Source organism: Bombus bifarius, unplaced genomic scaffold (genome assembly GCF_011952205.1).
Source record: "Bombus bifarius isolate JDL3187 unplaced genomic scaffold, Bbif_JDL3187 scf7180000007977, whole genome shotgun sequence".
NCBI classification, from domain to species: Eukaryota; Metazoa; Arthropoda; class Insecta; order Hymenoptera; family Apidae; genus Bombus; species Bombus bifarius.
Genome location: NW_022884362.1, coordinates 1,640,352 through 1,656,028, shown reverse-complemented (window position 1 = coordinate 1,656,028; position 15,677 = coordinate 1,640,352). Strand labels below are relative to the sequence as shown.

The following is a 15,677-nucleotide window of genomic DNA, read 5'->3' as shown; positions in this document are numbered from 1 at the left end:
AACTATTGACGAATATATAATATCAAACAAGAAACGAGAGTGCTCGCGCCCGTAGTTCTAGTTGTTCACAGTACAGGTGCCGCACCATGCGGCCAAGTGCTCAAGTGAACTAAAGTTAGCATATACAAGAACCTATAAAAGTAGGAACTTACCCTGTTTAGTTACACACTAGCATAGGCAAGAACCTATTTACTTTTCTATCCAATATAGACAAGTATAAGAAATTTCCACAATCCCAGTGGAAGAAATTTGGGCGTTAATTGGAAAAATGATAAAAAACAATCTCGATGAAATATATCGCAACGCCGGGTCTTGAAACGAGTTTAATTTAAAGTTACTACATATAAATGAAAAAAAAAGCTATGTCAACTATGCGCGATAGCCACGAATCGTAACGCTACGAAATTGATTTAAAATTAACGTCATTTTAATAATTATTTATAATTATTAACAAACTCTACTCTTCGACAAATTCTAATAATTATTCACGACAGAAAATACTAAGAAGAATCGTGACATCTTATAATTCGCAACGCTAAAGCAAACGCGATCCAAACCGTAACGCTAATCCAAACCGAAGTCGATACTTTTTCGCAACTCTAACTGATAACGCGAAATTTACATTCTTCGCAACGCTAATGGCAAAGAGCGCGATTAACCCGACACGACGATGGGCCGATATGTAGGTCGGCTAACAAACAAATCACAACTATTGTACTACAACTACTACTACTACAGATACTAAAGGCGAGCACAGTGACGAAATAGTAACGAGAATGACTTTCCATTGTCTGGATGATGTAGAAGATGCAAAGCCATTGATAGTCGCCCTCTTCTATGGCAATTTGCCGGGCCTCTTCGGCTCGTAGCCTCTTCTTTCTTCGGGCGCGATGCCCGCTGAAACTTACATCTAAGCTCGAGGCTTTCTAAATCGCAAACCAAGAAAATAACTTACAAAGATGCAATGAAAATGTAAGTGGCGAAAGCTGATCCAAGCGCACATGGATGAACAACGATTATAGCGGTCGCTGTCCGTTCGCGTGTGCATGCTCGAGCAATACGTAAACGTTCGTGAAAATCGTTCGATGTGCAAGAAGACCTGTCCTGAACTAATAAATAATACATAGAAAAAGGCAATGTTACTACGCACGGGTATAATAAATACCCGCGGTCACTGTGCTCGCAAAAATTTCTACGTAATACAACCAGTCACCTGTGTCGATTCGGACCTTTCGTCCTACGACACGATCGAGTAACCAGAGGAACAAAAATGCATGCGACTCGCCATTAGATGCGAAGAACAGGGTCATCGATGCTCTGGTAGCTCAGAGAAAGTCATCGTGAAGACCATCATCAAGGGAAGCCATACAATCCCATGGAAGAAAGCTGTAACAAGGTACGAAATATTATAATTTGTTCTTAAACATAATGCTAATAAGTTGGAAAATTTGAAATAGTGGAAAATTAGCCTCTAATAATCTCTGTAAAACTTTTAAAGACAATAAATTCATTCAATTCAAGAATGGCAAATGTAAATAGAAGCAATAGAATTAAATGAAGTATAGATTATTACAAAATTATTTACATTCCAGACATTTGAAGCCCCATTAGGTCTTCTTCAGGAAACAGGAAGAAGTGGAAGTAGTGATAAACCTTTAAAAAAATATGAATTATTATTATGAATAATGTACATATGTGAATAAAGTTTTTATACTAATAATTTGTTTGAAAAACTGGCTGATGAACGACCAAAAAATTTCAGATAATGAACCATGAAACTCTATGCAAACTTCGAGCTCTATTAATAACAAAAAAGTTAAATTGCCAGTAAACTTTAATTACTATAACAATTGAAAAACTACAATAACAATGTTTAACCTAGAAATGATGAGAATCCAATCGTGTTTTTGAAGCATGCTAAACATTTTTATTGTGTATTTCAATATCATAACTTTTAGATCTTACATCAATGGAAATGAATAACAGTTTGATCAAAATACGAATGATAAAATAAATTAAAATACAAATACAGAAATACTTACATTCTTGGGGAAATTCCAGGAGAGGCTATATCCTCTTGCGAAACTTGCGTTTCCACTACCGAGAGCGAATGTTTAAAACAAAGATGTATAAAAAAAAAAAAAGAAAAATGGTTATTGACGCTTCCATTTACATACTGACTCTAATTTCGCGTATAAATATTGTAATTGAATTTATCATATAACTATTAAGAGCTATTGTGCTCTAGAAAATATAACAAATGTTATTACACAGGAAACACTGACTCTATTGGCTGCATTGCACGCGGTCACAAACATTCTCTGAAAAAAAAAGTTGTGTTAGCTGACCGGCGGACGGGGAGGGGGAGGGGCAGAGTATTTGTTTAGGAAATACTGCTGTTTTTTTGATACGTATATTCATTTTTCACGGACAAACAGGTATTACATACAAATATTACGAAAATGGAATATACGTGTAATATTTCAAACACTGTTTATATATTGCGAGATATCTTCTGATATAATTACAAATATTTATTAATATCCTAAAACGTAAAATCAATACTTTCTTCAAGAAGAATTCAATTGTGAACGTTCGTTATCAGAGTTTGAAATATGATTTTTACTAACGCATTATGTTGCACTTTATAGAGATTTGACAATGCTCGTAATAAATTAAACTTTCTTAACTAAACATGCCTTACAAGTGATTACAATGTATAATATAATCTTGCTCTGAAACGTGTCTGAACATGTGTTACGCAGATTCTTTCGATAAAATAATAAACTGAGTTTTTCGTACAAATATATAAAAATATAATAACTTAGTAATAGATTATTGTCTAACAACAATCGAATAATTCGTATAATTTGCTATATATTGATATAAAAACATTAGTTACTTAAGATAATCTGTATATTCGAAGTACTTTTAAAAAGTGACTTTTTAATTCCTTTTTTTTTTAAATCTTAATATCTTCAAGAAATTATGCAATTATTTTAAAGAATAATATCATTATATATCAATTGTAACTCGTATAACAATTATATAGCAAATATTGATTACCACTGATCCAATAAAAAGAGAAAATAGCCGTGTACATACGTCTGCTTTATTAGAATAACTCAACCTTTACTAAATCTGCATGGGAAATCAAATGGTTATTAATCACCTATGGCGTTCATTTCCTACCAGTTCGAATCATCGATTATTAATCGTCTGTGACGTATGTGCCGTAAACCCCTACTCTTTCAATCAGGTGACCAGCCAATAATCTGTACAAAAGAAAATCAACAATTTCAAATAAATGTATGACGAAACCAATAATTTTCAATAACAGAACAAATTATAGTAGGATAAAGCAACAATAGAATTCAAATCCTACCTCAGGGACCGGTAATGTGAATTATCGATAATTCTAGCCATCAGAAATACAGCCAAGAATAAATGTATAATAAATCAGTAATTTACAAAAATGGAACCAATTATAATGAAATGAAACGATAATCGATTCCAAATTCTGCCTTAAAGATAGGTAATATGAACTATCGATGACTGTAAATTGTCAAATATAGTCAACGATGAAAGAAAAAAAAAATTCCCGAATACTACTTAATTTTACTAAAATGATAATCAATAAGTGATTAAATGAAAATGTACTATTTAAATGAAGCAGAGAGAAGTGTAGAAATGTTGATAAAGTCGAAATGAAAGTACTAATAATGACAGGGTACGTTCTATGGAACAAATTTTCGCTCCACGACTTTCAAGAGTACAATGTCACCCCACGACACTTTGCCTTTTCCAATATTTCACGCCAATAGAAATGCTCCATTCGACGCGACAATATATTGCGCCAATAGGCACGCTTGATTCGACTTCGCGATATATTGCGCCAATAGGAACGCACGATTTTTGTATATACGAGCGCGCGCAAATTTAGTGTATTCAAACAGTTAAATTGATGCAATTGAGGAATAGAAAACATATTTAAGATAATGTTCAATAACAGTTACGAATAAGATTATGTTCTTAATGAAGAACTTTTATTACACGAATGAATAAAATATGGTATGTTACTTTACATGTTGATATGTTACAACTTATTATTACATAAAAATTGAAAAAATTGTTCTATCCTGCTTCATGAATGCCTCCATTAAAAACAAATATAATCCTTAAAAATTGTTAATAATTAGTAGTTTAGTCCTGAAGAATTGATAGCGAAACTATCATGAAAAGAGAAATTTCTTTAATTGATCATTTAATCTATCATTGTTTACTTTGCTATTAATTGATATATAAGTTACAAAATTTTTATTTTGTAATACCAGAGAGGAAATTCCTCTCTGCTAATACATATCATACTTTATCTAATTAATAATTCTCCGGGATATATGTACACGAAGCATCTTTATTCGTGGAAAAGAAAATTGCGTGGAAAATAAATTACAAGAATCATACGCGATTTCAGCGATACACGTATCTATTTATAAAACCTAAAATAAAATTATTCATTTTAACAAATCTTATTCTATGTTAAATCGGTAATCTCGTGAATGACGCTAAAATGGTAAAGAGTAAGGAAGGTCTAGAACACCTATGTACTTCGTGTTTATACAATCGTCCTCTAGGCTCTTGACTAGAACCTTTGTAATGCATAACCAATGGTCATTGAGCGCAAGGCACGTACAGAAGTAAGAGTCAAAGATATATTGAATATTAGATCAATTTTTTGTATTTTGATCTGCAGTATTCGTAAACATTTTATACCATTGAGTAATTTCTAAAAAATTGTTCTCCTGAGACAAATGCGATAATAAATAGGTAAGTAAGACATTTTTTTAATTGAACAAAAAGTTTCCCAAAAATAAAGTGAATTTTTATTCTATTGGAATTTTATAAAAGTAAATTATTTATTATTAAGTGTGATATTTTTTACATTAGTTATATTTTTAAAAAACGAATTAAAAGTAAATTATATAAAATATATAATTTTCAATAATGATCTCATCAGATATGAAAATATAATAATAATAATAATTTAATACATTTTTTACAGCAGGAAATGGACATTTGGTGTAGTTAGGACCATAATGAAATCATTTACCAAAGAAAAAATTTGAGAATCACATAAGAATCGATAAAAGATTATACAATATTTTATCAGAAGGGTAAAAATTAATTTTATTTTTATTACAATTAATAAAAATATTAATATTAATTTCATCAAAATTAATATTATTAAGAAGCAAATGTAATTAGAAAATGAACTCAAATAATTTTTCATCGCATAGTAGATTTCAAAATATTTGTAATAAAAAGCAATTCTCTTGTAAAAATTATAAAAAAGAAAGGCAAGCGATTGTTAGTGTAATTTATAAAGAAAATCAGAATTATAATACCACTTTAGCTAGTTGTGCAAATCAGAATCAAAATATATTAATGAATTCAACAATCAGATCTACATTAAACAGAAGGAACTGTGATAAATGCCAAGAAAATTTAAGTAGTTCTCCAAAAAATACTTTAAAATCTACAAGTATCGTAAATCAAGTTTTAAACAAGTGCGATGGAAATACCTCTGTTTTGTTATTGGGAAACTATAGGAATAACAAGAAATCGAGTATGACTGAAACACCAAATATAATAGAAGACGACCATAAAGCAGTATTAAATCATGATTTACAAAATATAACGTGCTTTTGCAATAAATCTAATACAAATTGCAATTTATACAATAAGAACGAAATTCACTGTGAGCAAAATGTGAAATTTCAACAGAAAAGTTTACCTATAATATCGCAACAAAGATCTCTAGAAGCAAAAACACGTAGGAAGAGAAATCAATCTAATGCTACTAATGAAACAGATTGCAATATCTCGATGCAAACTAAAAGAGAAAATAGCTGTGATATTAGTAAATCTATTACAACTGAAGAATCAAGGAAAGGTGTTTATACAAAAGGTAAAAGACAGAGAACAATAAAATCAACTTGCCATTTACAAATAAAGAAAAACAAACAAAAAAGGATATACAGTACAGTATATAAATATAAACAATGTAATAAAGTTACCAAAAATAAATATTATAAAGTAATAGGAAAAAGAAAGGATATAAGTAATCTTTCCACAGTTACCATAATACCATCAAGCAAGATTGATACCAAAATAAACAAAGATATAGCAAGGCATAAAAATTGTATAGATATTAAAAATTTGATAATACCTTTGATTAGAATAGATGATCTTCCTACATCTGAATTATCTAAATTAATTCAGAGTACCAAATCTATCGAAAATAAAGAGAATATACAAAAAGATGAAAATATATGTAATAAAACAGAGAATATCGTAGAAATACAGTGTTCTGCATATAAAAAACACAGTGCTACTGAACTCAAACAAGAACAGGAAATAAATATATTGTATAAATCAGTGTTTGAGGAAAGATGTACAATATTTGAAGAAAATGTAGTGAATAAAATTGATGAAAATATAAGAAATATAAAATTTGAAAAAGAGACGTATAAAATATCTCCAGAGAATATTTTACAATTTTTTCTAGAAAACAGAAGAGATATATATATAAGAACAAGATTGAGATCAAGTATTGAAAATATCTATAAGTATCATATAAGAAAAAGTGTAGCAATGTGCATTAAATGTATAGAAGTCTTTAATCTTTTACGACAATTTTCAGGTAAAGTAAACTTTGTACAAAATGAAAAAGTATGCATTGAATGTACACTATGTAATTTACAAATTAACTCTCTATTTTATTTTCAAAAACATCTAATGGATATACATTTACAATGTGAAAGAAAATCATTACGCAAACAAAAGAAATTTGCAGTTGCTATTATTAATTTCAGTGATCAATTAGATTTAAATATCAATAACCAATTTATATTTGAATGCTGTTGCTGCTCAAAAATATTTGATCATACAACAAATTTTGAGGAACATATTAAAAATATGCATCATGGCTTCGATCATCATACAGATGATGTTAAAAAATGTGAGGCAGAACAAATGGCTGTAACTTCTGAAACATATACAACATTTAAAAATGAACAAGTATTTAATGAAACTCATGCTTTAGATAAAAATTATATTTTTGAAGTTCCAACTAATATAGATGAAATTTCTAATTCAGGAAAGGAAATTAACATACAAAATGATCATATAAACGAATATGATATTAACGCAAAAGAAATAATTCTTAAAAACAATATATACCATACAAATTCAAATAATAAAAATTTATTGTTGGAGATGGAAGTAAAAGGCGAACAAATAAATGATATAAATAATGTAGATGTTACTGAAATAAAAGAAAACCAAAAATTGAAGGAAGATATAGAAAAATTAAATGATGAAAAATATTCAAATAGTATTTCAAAATTAAAACTTTCTAATGTATCTATTAAAATTGATGGAAGATTTAAAGAATATTGGAAACATAAAAAAAGCTTTTCTTTTATTTGTAATGTTTGTTTTAAAAAATATAGAAGAAAACAAGCGTTTTTATCTCATATGTCTAAACATGTAACAAATTTTAATACTAATGTACATGAGCAACAAAAAGCAGAAGAAAATAATGATCTCATCAGACATGAAAATGATGTAGTATTAAATGCACATACTAAAACTTCTCAAGACAACAGTAAAAGTTTCAAGGATAATAATGTACTACATTCTACTATAAATTTGGCAGAATCAGACCAAAATACTTTAATATCAAACACAATTGATAATGAAGTTGATAGTGGTGAAAATGGAAATGTAGAATATGATATTAAAGACGATAGTTTAGCAAGTAAAACAGATGATTGTAATTTTGCATTACATATAAACCTTACACACATACAAAAAACAAGAAATGATGCGAAAAGGCAAAAATTAATTAAATACAGTATGAACATTGCAAAAAAACGTAAAACAAGTACTAATGAGCAGCAAAATACAGAAAATGAAATTGGAAATATGTTTCCAACAAATTTTACCACAAATACTAATTCAATAATAGATGCAAGTAAAGAAAATGTAAGTTATGGTTTAAGAGAACTGCATTGCATTATATGTGACAAAAGATTTAGTTCTTTGACAATATTTAAGGAACATATGTTCATTTTACATGATTCGTTGTTTGAAGATCCAAGTTCACCAAATTTATCAATGATACCATATAAAGTAAAAGATCTGTCTACACAAGGTACTTGTGTATCTAAACGCAATATGACATGTAAAATAAAAGAAGCAAAGAAAGTTTTGCAAAAGGAAAATAAACAAAAATATAGAAAGTGGCGTTGTAACGCATGTAAAGAAAATTTTGCATTACTTAGAAACTACTTACGACATAAGTATTACTGTCATAATGATGAATCTGTAGTTCATATTTGTGATAATTGTAACAAAATCCTTACTTCAGTTGCAATGGTGAACATTCATATGTGCACTAATGTTACTACCTGGAATTGCAAGAGATGTAGTCTCACTTTTCCCAACGGTATATCTCTAACACGACATAATATGAATTATCATTTAGAAAAAGTAGGTCCACATGTATGCAAAACATGTAAATTAAATTTTCTTACAATGTACATGCTAACAAGACATGAAACAACGCATTCTATAAGTAATAATTCCAATGTTATAGAAACTTTCATAGATTTATCTGTACCTGCGAAAAACTATTTACCTTGTACTGTAGATAATACAAATGTTAATTCTGAATTCAGTAGAAAACAATTGAATGACAAGGCTATTCCTTATAAGAATAAAAATGTGGAAATTAAAGAATTAGATGAACTAAATGAAAAACTTTCAGAAATGCACATTACATCTAATATACCACATGATGATAAAAATATACTGCACTGTAATACATTATGTGCTACAGCAGTACAATTTAATCTTCATCTGGAAGAAAAACATAAAAGAGAGATATGTCAAATTTGTAATAGCTTATATTTTACAGATAAAGTAGTAAAACATTTAATATCTGATCACATAGTCTCAAATAATGTGTGTTTTAGAGAAAACAATGCTAATATTGAAATAACACAAAGAGATATAAATTCTCAAAATGATATAATAGAAATCCTTGGTGTAAAACGTTTATTGTCACTTTACGAATATCAAAGATTTGATACTATTGTAGAAAACAAATGTTTCAGTTGTATAACATGTTCAGAACAATTCTCAAATACTCAGCAATACAAAGTTCATTACTTAAAATATCATGATACAATCTGTTTATTGTGTAATATAAAATTTGAACACAATTTACAAGCACTTGAACATAAAATTAAAATTCACAAATCTATTGATTTGTATTTGTGGATAGCGCAGAAGCTAATATTGCAGTTAAGACAATATGGAAATACCATTGAAGATGTGATATTAAAATCTAATGAAATAAGAGTATGTTAAATAACATATACTCGTAATTTTAAGTTATATTCTAACTAGTCTATACAGATATCTGTAATTCATTAAGGAAACGTATAAGTTGACTCATTAAGACTATTAATTCAGATAACCTATCAAATTTTAGTTACCTGCAATTAAATATAAAATTTTATATATTATACAACTTTTTGTAAGTGTTTTTTATACAAAATAAATATTAATATACTGCTGTAATCTTAATAATCTGATATTCTTTTATTTGTAATTATAGAAAGTACACTCAAGTATTATAAAATGATAATTAAGATTCTGTTATAAAATTAAATTAAACTCCAAAGAAACACCCTTATTGGATATAAATAAAATATCAAGAGAGAAATCATGATATAATACAATTCTTTTGCTCTATTATTTTGTTCATAGTATCTGGATTTGTATCTTTTTTATTGTTTGAATCTTATACATATAATAAAATGATACAGATTATTTCATACATTGTAAATCATTTGTTCAGTTTTTGAATAAAAATCTTGTTTACCAACAAAAATATAAAAAACTACATGGAAATTAAAATTTCCAAATTTGAAAGTAGTCGTAATATGTATCGATCAATTTAAATTTATCAAATAAATATATCTTATATCGATTAACCATAGTCATATTAGACAACTATTTATTCGTGTATTATTTCGTTAACTAAATTATTTAGTATATTTGAAATTTCCTTTAAGAATCAAGTAATTCTAAAACTTGTATCAAAATTCGCGCTGAATATACTACAGCGCTTAGCTTACTTTATCACTAGTCTTGTATGTATTTATACAATCGACTTTCAAATCAGTTCAGTTACTATCTCACGTCGATGTGGTTTTTACAAGTTTTGGACATTTCGAAATTGTATATGAAATAAATCCAGTTGAATATTAACGTATGTATACAAAATAAAAACAGTGATAGTTCTTTCATAGTTTAATAAAAGAGTTTATATATCTTAGTGATTTAATATTAAAATAGACAACTGAGATTTCACAATTTACCTCCTTCGTATTTAATTAGCAAAATCTTTTTAATTCATTACAATCGTATACAGTCTTTGACAAATTAAAATTTATCAATTACTACTTTATTCAATGTCTTTATATAAGATAAACATAACCACTGTTAAACATATAACGTTTCTGTTTATAAAACATATGCATTACATATATTAATAATCTTAAGTAACATATAAATAATCAACAATTTTATTAAAATCCATTACTATTTTTCAATTTACTTTCTTTTTTGAGGATATAATGTATACTTTTATATTATACAAAATATTGCAATATATATATTAGTTTACCTTTTAATAATAATAAGTTAGTTAATAAAGATACATATGCACTATATATTATATATTCTTTCTTACAGTTATAAGAGTATTAAAACATTAAAATTTATAAAGAAAAGATGAATATTTATTCAGGCCATTATTCTGATTATAAAACAAATTTGAGTACTATGCTATAGAAGTGGAATTAAAAGTTAGTCCAAAAGAAACAGTGATGATCAAGTATGACAGGTTCTTCGAAGATGGATACAAACAAAGAAACGGAAGAATCTAGTAATGTTCCAAATAATGTTGGAAATTCTGAAAGTCCAGATTCAATAGAGGTTGTTATTAAGGGATATAAATTATCATTTAAACAAAAGAAAGATTAACAAAATTTTATTTGAAGAACTGAATTTATTATATTTTCTATTTAGGTGGATAATTCGCGTACAGTTCTTTTAAAAATAGCAACGTTATATGCAGAACGTCTTATGAATGATATTTGTCTTGTTGTTAATGGTATAGAATATCCAGCACATCGCCTTATACTTTGTGCTTCAAGTGATGTTTTCCAAGTAAGTAAATTTTAAGGTAGAATATAAAATAAGATAAAATAAAACACATAATTGTTCATTATACAGGATGTCATTAAACTGGTAATGTAACTTAAAAGAATATGATTTTATTAAAAAAAGTAAATTAGTATAAAGTAACATTTTCCTCATGTAAATTGATATTAATAATTCATTCAGTATATTTAGTATATTTCAAAAGATATAAACGTATTGAATATAATTATGTTGGTAGACCAGTAAAATTTTTTCTAGCAAATTTTTATATTAATAAACAGTAAGTTTTTAAGTGGAAGGTACTTCTGTTTTATTATTCATTCTTCATCATTTAGTATGATAAAGTAATAAAAGTAATTTATAGATACAACTTAATTCAGACATAAGTACAATGGTGTTATATACATATATTCAATGTATATTTATCATTTTATTTGAAATCAAAGCGTTTTATGGCGAAATATTGTTATAATTTGTTGATTTTTTCTTTCTGTATAGTTACTTTCTTTTAGGTGATAACACTAATTTAATAACGTATTTTGTACATATGATATAAATACTTATCCATGTAATTAAATTTTAGCAGTAAAGTAAATATTATGTAGTGGAATTTAATTTACTTATAAAATACGTATATTGTGCCAAATAATGATAGGTTGACATATTTCTTATTTCACTCATATATTAAAAATGATTAACTTTGGCATATCTAACAAGAATTTTCAAAATACAACTGAGTTGAGGACAAATTACATTTTACATTGCACTACTATGTTTTTCTATCTGACTTTATTTGTATTCAAAATGTGTTGAGAACATTATAAAAAAAAGATCACCAAACAGTCACCTTATTTAAAATAGACCGACTGATAGTATGTTTGGGCTTATTAAGTTACAAAAGATTTTTAACTAATTCATTAACAACCTTTACATTGTAGCAAAATAAAGATTATGTAAATTTGATTTATTATGTAAATGGATTCAGAAAGCAAACATTTTAAACTCGTATCTTTTTTTTGAATTATTAAAAATAAAAGAGTTATAAGCAATTAAAAATTAATAAAACCGAACATTTTCGATCGCTTACCGAATTTACTCCAAGAACGCGTGACGTCACAAGTCAGTCGCGTCGTCTGCAATATGTACAAGTCAACACAAAGTGAGAATGATTTCCTGATTGTGAATCTAATAAACGCTATGGAAGTTCATGAAAAAAGAAATTATAAATGGCTTTTGTTCCACAATGTCAGAATGATTCAATAAAAATATCAGAAATGTACCGTTCCTGAAGATAGTAATCTACGAAAAGGCATGGTTTCGAATTGCTAAAAGAGATATGCCAAGGACAGCTCCAAATTTCTTTTGCTGTAGAGATTATTTTATTCACTATATATGTATTCATACATCATATTGTACATGTTAATAATTTGTGTTTTCCTTCTTTGTATTTTTCATTTGCTACAGTTTATATCCTTTTCAGTATGATACATACGTGTTCCTTTGGGTTCTCATTGCTTTAATAAATATTCTGAGTTTTTATCCCCAAATCGAATAATAATAAAAAATGATTATATAGGTGATTTGACCAAAATACAAATATTTTCAGTAGCATCTAATTGAAATTGCGTGTTAGTGATCACTGCTAACATTGTGTCACGACTGTGGTGTTTATAGATTCTTGACGATTTCCGTTCTCTCCGAGTTCGGAATTTTTTGAATATGTTATATTCGGTGTTTTTTGAATATGTTATAGAAATCAACATTTAGAACATCTTTTTATACATATAAACGTTGGTCGACCTTACTTTCCAAGATATTCGCGAAATCTGTCCGTATTAATTGAATTTTGAGCATAGTTTTGGGTCTGTGACAGCATCACTATTGGTCGCTGCCTGCGGGTCACTTATATTTTAAAAATGCGGTCACCGCCACACAATTGTCTTCACAAAAACGTAGTGTAACTCAAACCTAAATTTAACCGAAGTTTTTTGTAAACTTTTCGGAAATTGAGCAATGGTTATATATATATATATATATATAGAAAAAAGTTAGTTAAAATGTTGACGATATACTTCAAAGTCATCGAAGCCGATGAAATTTTACATAATTACCTAACGTTATATTTATTATTATCTTTTTTGGTTAGCTAACATTTCAACATATACTCTAATTTTTCTTATTGCAGGTAATGTTAATGAGTCCTCAGTGGAGTGAGTCACAGGAAAGTAGAGTAACCCTCCAAGAAACGCCACAATGTGTACCTATATTTAGTGAGTTTTTGCGGTACTTTTATACTGGTCAAATAAGAATTAATTATGGAGTTGTTCTACCAATATTATCTTTAGCCGATAAGTATAATGTTAAGGATTTAATATCATTGTGCCTTGATTATATGCAAAATCATATTGCATTAGCTGCCATACACGGCACTCTAGTATCATGGTTACAGTATACGTCAAATTGTGGTCATCACAATATTACTCAAGCATGTCAAAATTTTATTAAGTGGAATTTGGAATTGGTGGCCAGAACTGCAGACTTTGGAAATTTTGATTTAGATATTTTAGTATCGTTGCTACATCAAAGTAGTTTGGTGGTAAAGGATGAAATGACATTATACAAATGTTTAGAATCTTGGTTGGATCATCAGGCAAATCGGTTGAAAAGTCAATTGTCGCACGACGAATTAGAAGCTACGTTAGAACAATTGGTAATAGCTGTGATGTCTCCTGTTAGATTTCCAATGATGTCTCCTCGACAATTAGCAGAATTACTTTTATTTCCTTTAACGAAAAAATACAAAGAATTCTTTGTAGAACGGATGTCTATAGGAATGTCATTTCATTCTGGTCAGCTGGATAAAGTTAAAGAAGTAAGTTTAAACGAAGAAGATGGTGCATTACTTTTTGAACCGAGATTATACACTATAGACACCTGTAGTTCATTACTTACGATAGAAAATTTTCATGGTTTACCCTCTTACCACACCAGAACGCTCGTATTTTCAAGTCATTCGTGTTTAGCAGAGTATGCTGGTGACCGCGCGTGTGAATGGGTTGTAGATATATATCCAAAAGGTGTTTGGTTTAAAAAGTTTTTCTTAATAGTGTGGCAAGGAACCGTAGAAATGCCCGAACATGTGAAACGTTCAGTTAGATTATCACTCACCTGTAAGGATCCATCTGTAAATAGTAATGCTGATATGCGTGTAAAAATAGGTGTTTTAATATATGGTTTACAGGATGGCGTTGAACATATTGCAAGAGTAACAGAAATTATTCACAGATTTAGTAAAAAAGAACGTGTTCTTAATTTGGACGATCTTTTACCGTTTGAGGAACTTAACCCGCAGCAGGGTTCCGTTTCGGAAAATACATCTCCTTTTCTAGTAGGTCCAAATAAAGATATGCTCAAATTACATATTGTTATATCACCAGCTAACTAAGACAGAGAGATTTCTTGGGTTATATAAAATGAAATCTTACTACAGACTTTAAATATTTTGGACTCATACGAAGGGTCATCTTTTTTAAGTTTGTCTTCAACGTATGTCCTAGAATTTTTTTCTTTTGATAAATCGACATTTTAATATTAGACTAAGATAAAGTTTTGTATTTAAATCGTAATATGTAATAAAATATTAAAAGACTTCAATGTTCCATGAATTTCCATCACATTAATTTTTTCTGGGAAAATTGTTAATTACTATTAATTATTCATTTAGAATAACATAATTTTTAAAGCGGACGTCTGTGTATGATAGAATATTGTTAATTTACACTCTGTATAACAAAAAATTAGTGAGTTTATATTCATTTTATTGCAAGAACGAATGAAATCGATAATCATCAATATTTAATCCACCTATCTGATTTCGATTTTTTAATATCTTAAGTATATTTAGTAATATATTTAATATTAATATTAATATTTAATACATTATTATTATTTATATAGAAATTAAAATTTTTAACAACTTTTTCCTGTACGTGAAACCTGCGCTCGATCTTAATTTCCGAGATATTCGCAAAGAACTGTCGATACCATTAGAGTGAATTATTGTGTCTATAACTGTGCATTCGTTGCAAAGTATGTGTCAATATTTGTTGCCGGATAGAATAACATCCAAATCCAACAAGAAGATATGCCAATAAACTATAAAAAATGATAAGAATTAGGTTTGTTTTAAGCAGTAACCGAGCGGCGGTTTTATGTATAGGAGAAATGTATGTATTGTTAAAAATTTTAATTTCTACAACATTAAAAAATCCTAATCAGTGGAATGAGCGAGTTATCGATATCAACCGAGATATTTTTTTGTAAAAATGTTTTTTTTTTTATCTTTTATATAAATGTATTGCTTTATTACGAAAGCT

The 15,677-nt window shown here is 28.1% G+C and overlaps 2 protein-coding genes across 5 annotated transcripts; both read left to right on the top strand.

Moving 5' to 3' along the window:
- Positions 1–5,357: 5,357 nt before the first annotated feature.
- Positions 5,358–7,380, top strand: LOC117204041 (the record flags this gene model as incomplete). Its single annotated transcript, XM_033441040.1, has 1 exon — positions 5,358–7,380. A coding segment is annotated over exon 1 (1,935 nt), but the record flags the coding sequence as incomplete, so codon positions are not given.
- A 2,834-nt stretch (positions 7,381–10,214) lies between these two features.
- Positions 10,215–14,958, top strand: LOC117204166 (BTB/POZ domain-containing protein 17). Of its 4 annotated transcripts, XM_033441322.1 has the most exons (4): positions 10,215–10,345; positions 10,831–11,073; positions 11,167–11,307; positions 13,487–14,958. In XM_033441322.1, exons 2-4 carry the CDS (start codon positions 10,975–10,977, stop codon positions 14,744–14,746), a joined length of 1,500 nt encoding a protein of 499 aa, XP_033297213.1. In that variant the 5' UTR covers positions 10,215–10,345; positions 10,831–10,974; the 3' UTR covers positions 14,747–14,958. The 4 variants fall into 4 exon arrangements, with proteins under 4 accessions (XP_033297213.1, XP_033297215.1, XP_033297216.1 ...); XM_033441324.1 differs by lacking the exons at positions 10,215–10,345; positions 10,831–11,073; positions 11,167–11,307 and adding an exon at positions 12,467–12,610; XM_033441325.1 differs by lacking the exons at positions 10,215–10,345; positions 10,831–11,073; positions 11,167–11,307 and adding an exon at positions 12,765–12,877.
- Positions 14,959–15,677: the final 719 nt, after the last annotated feature.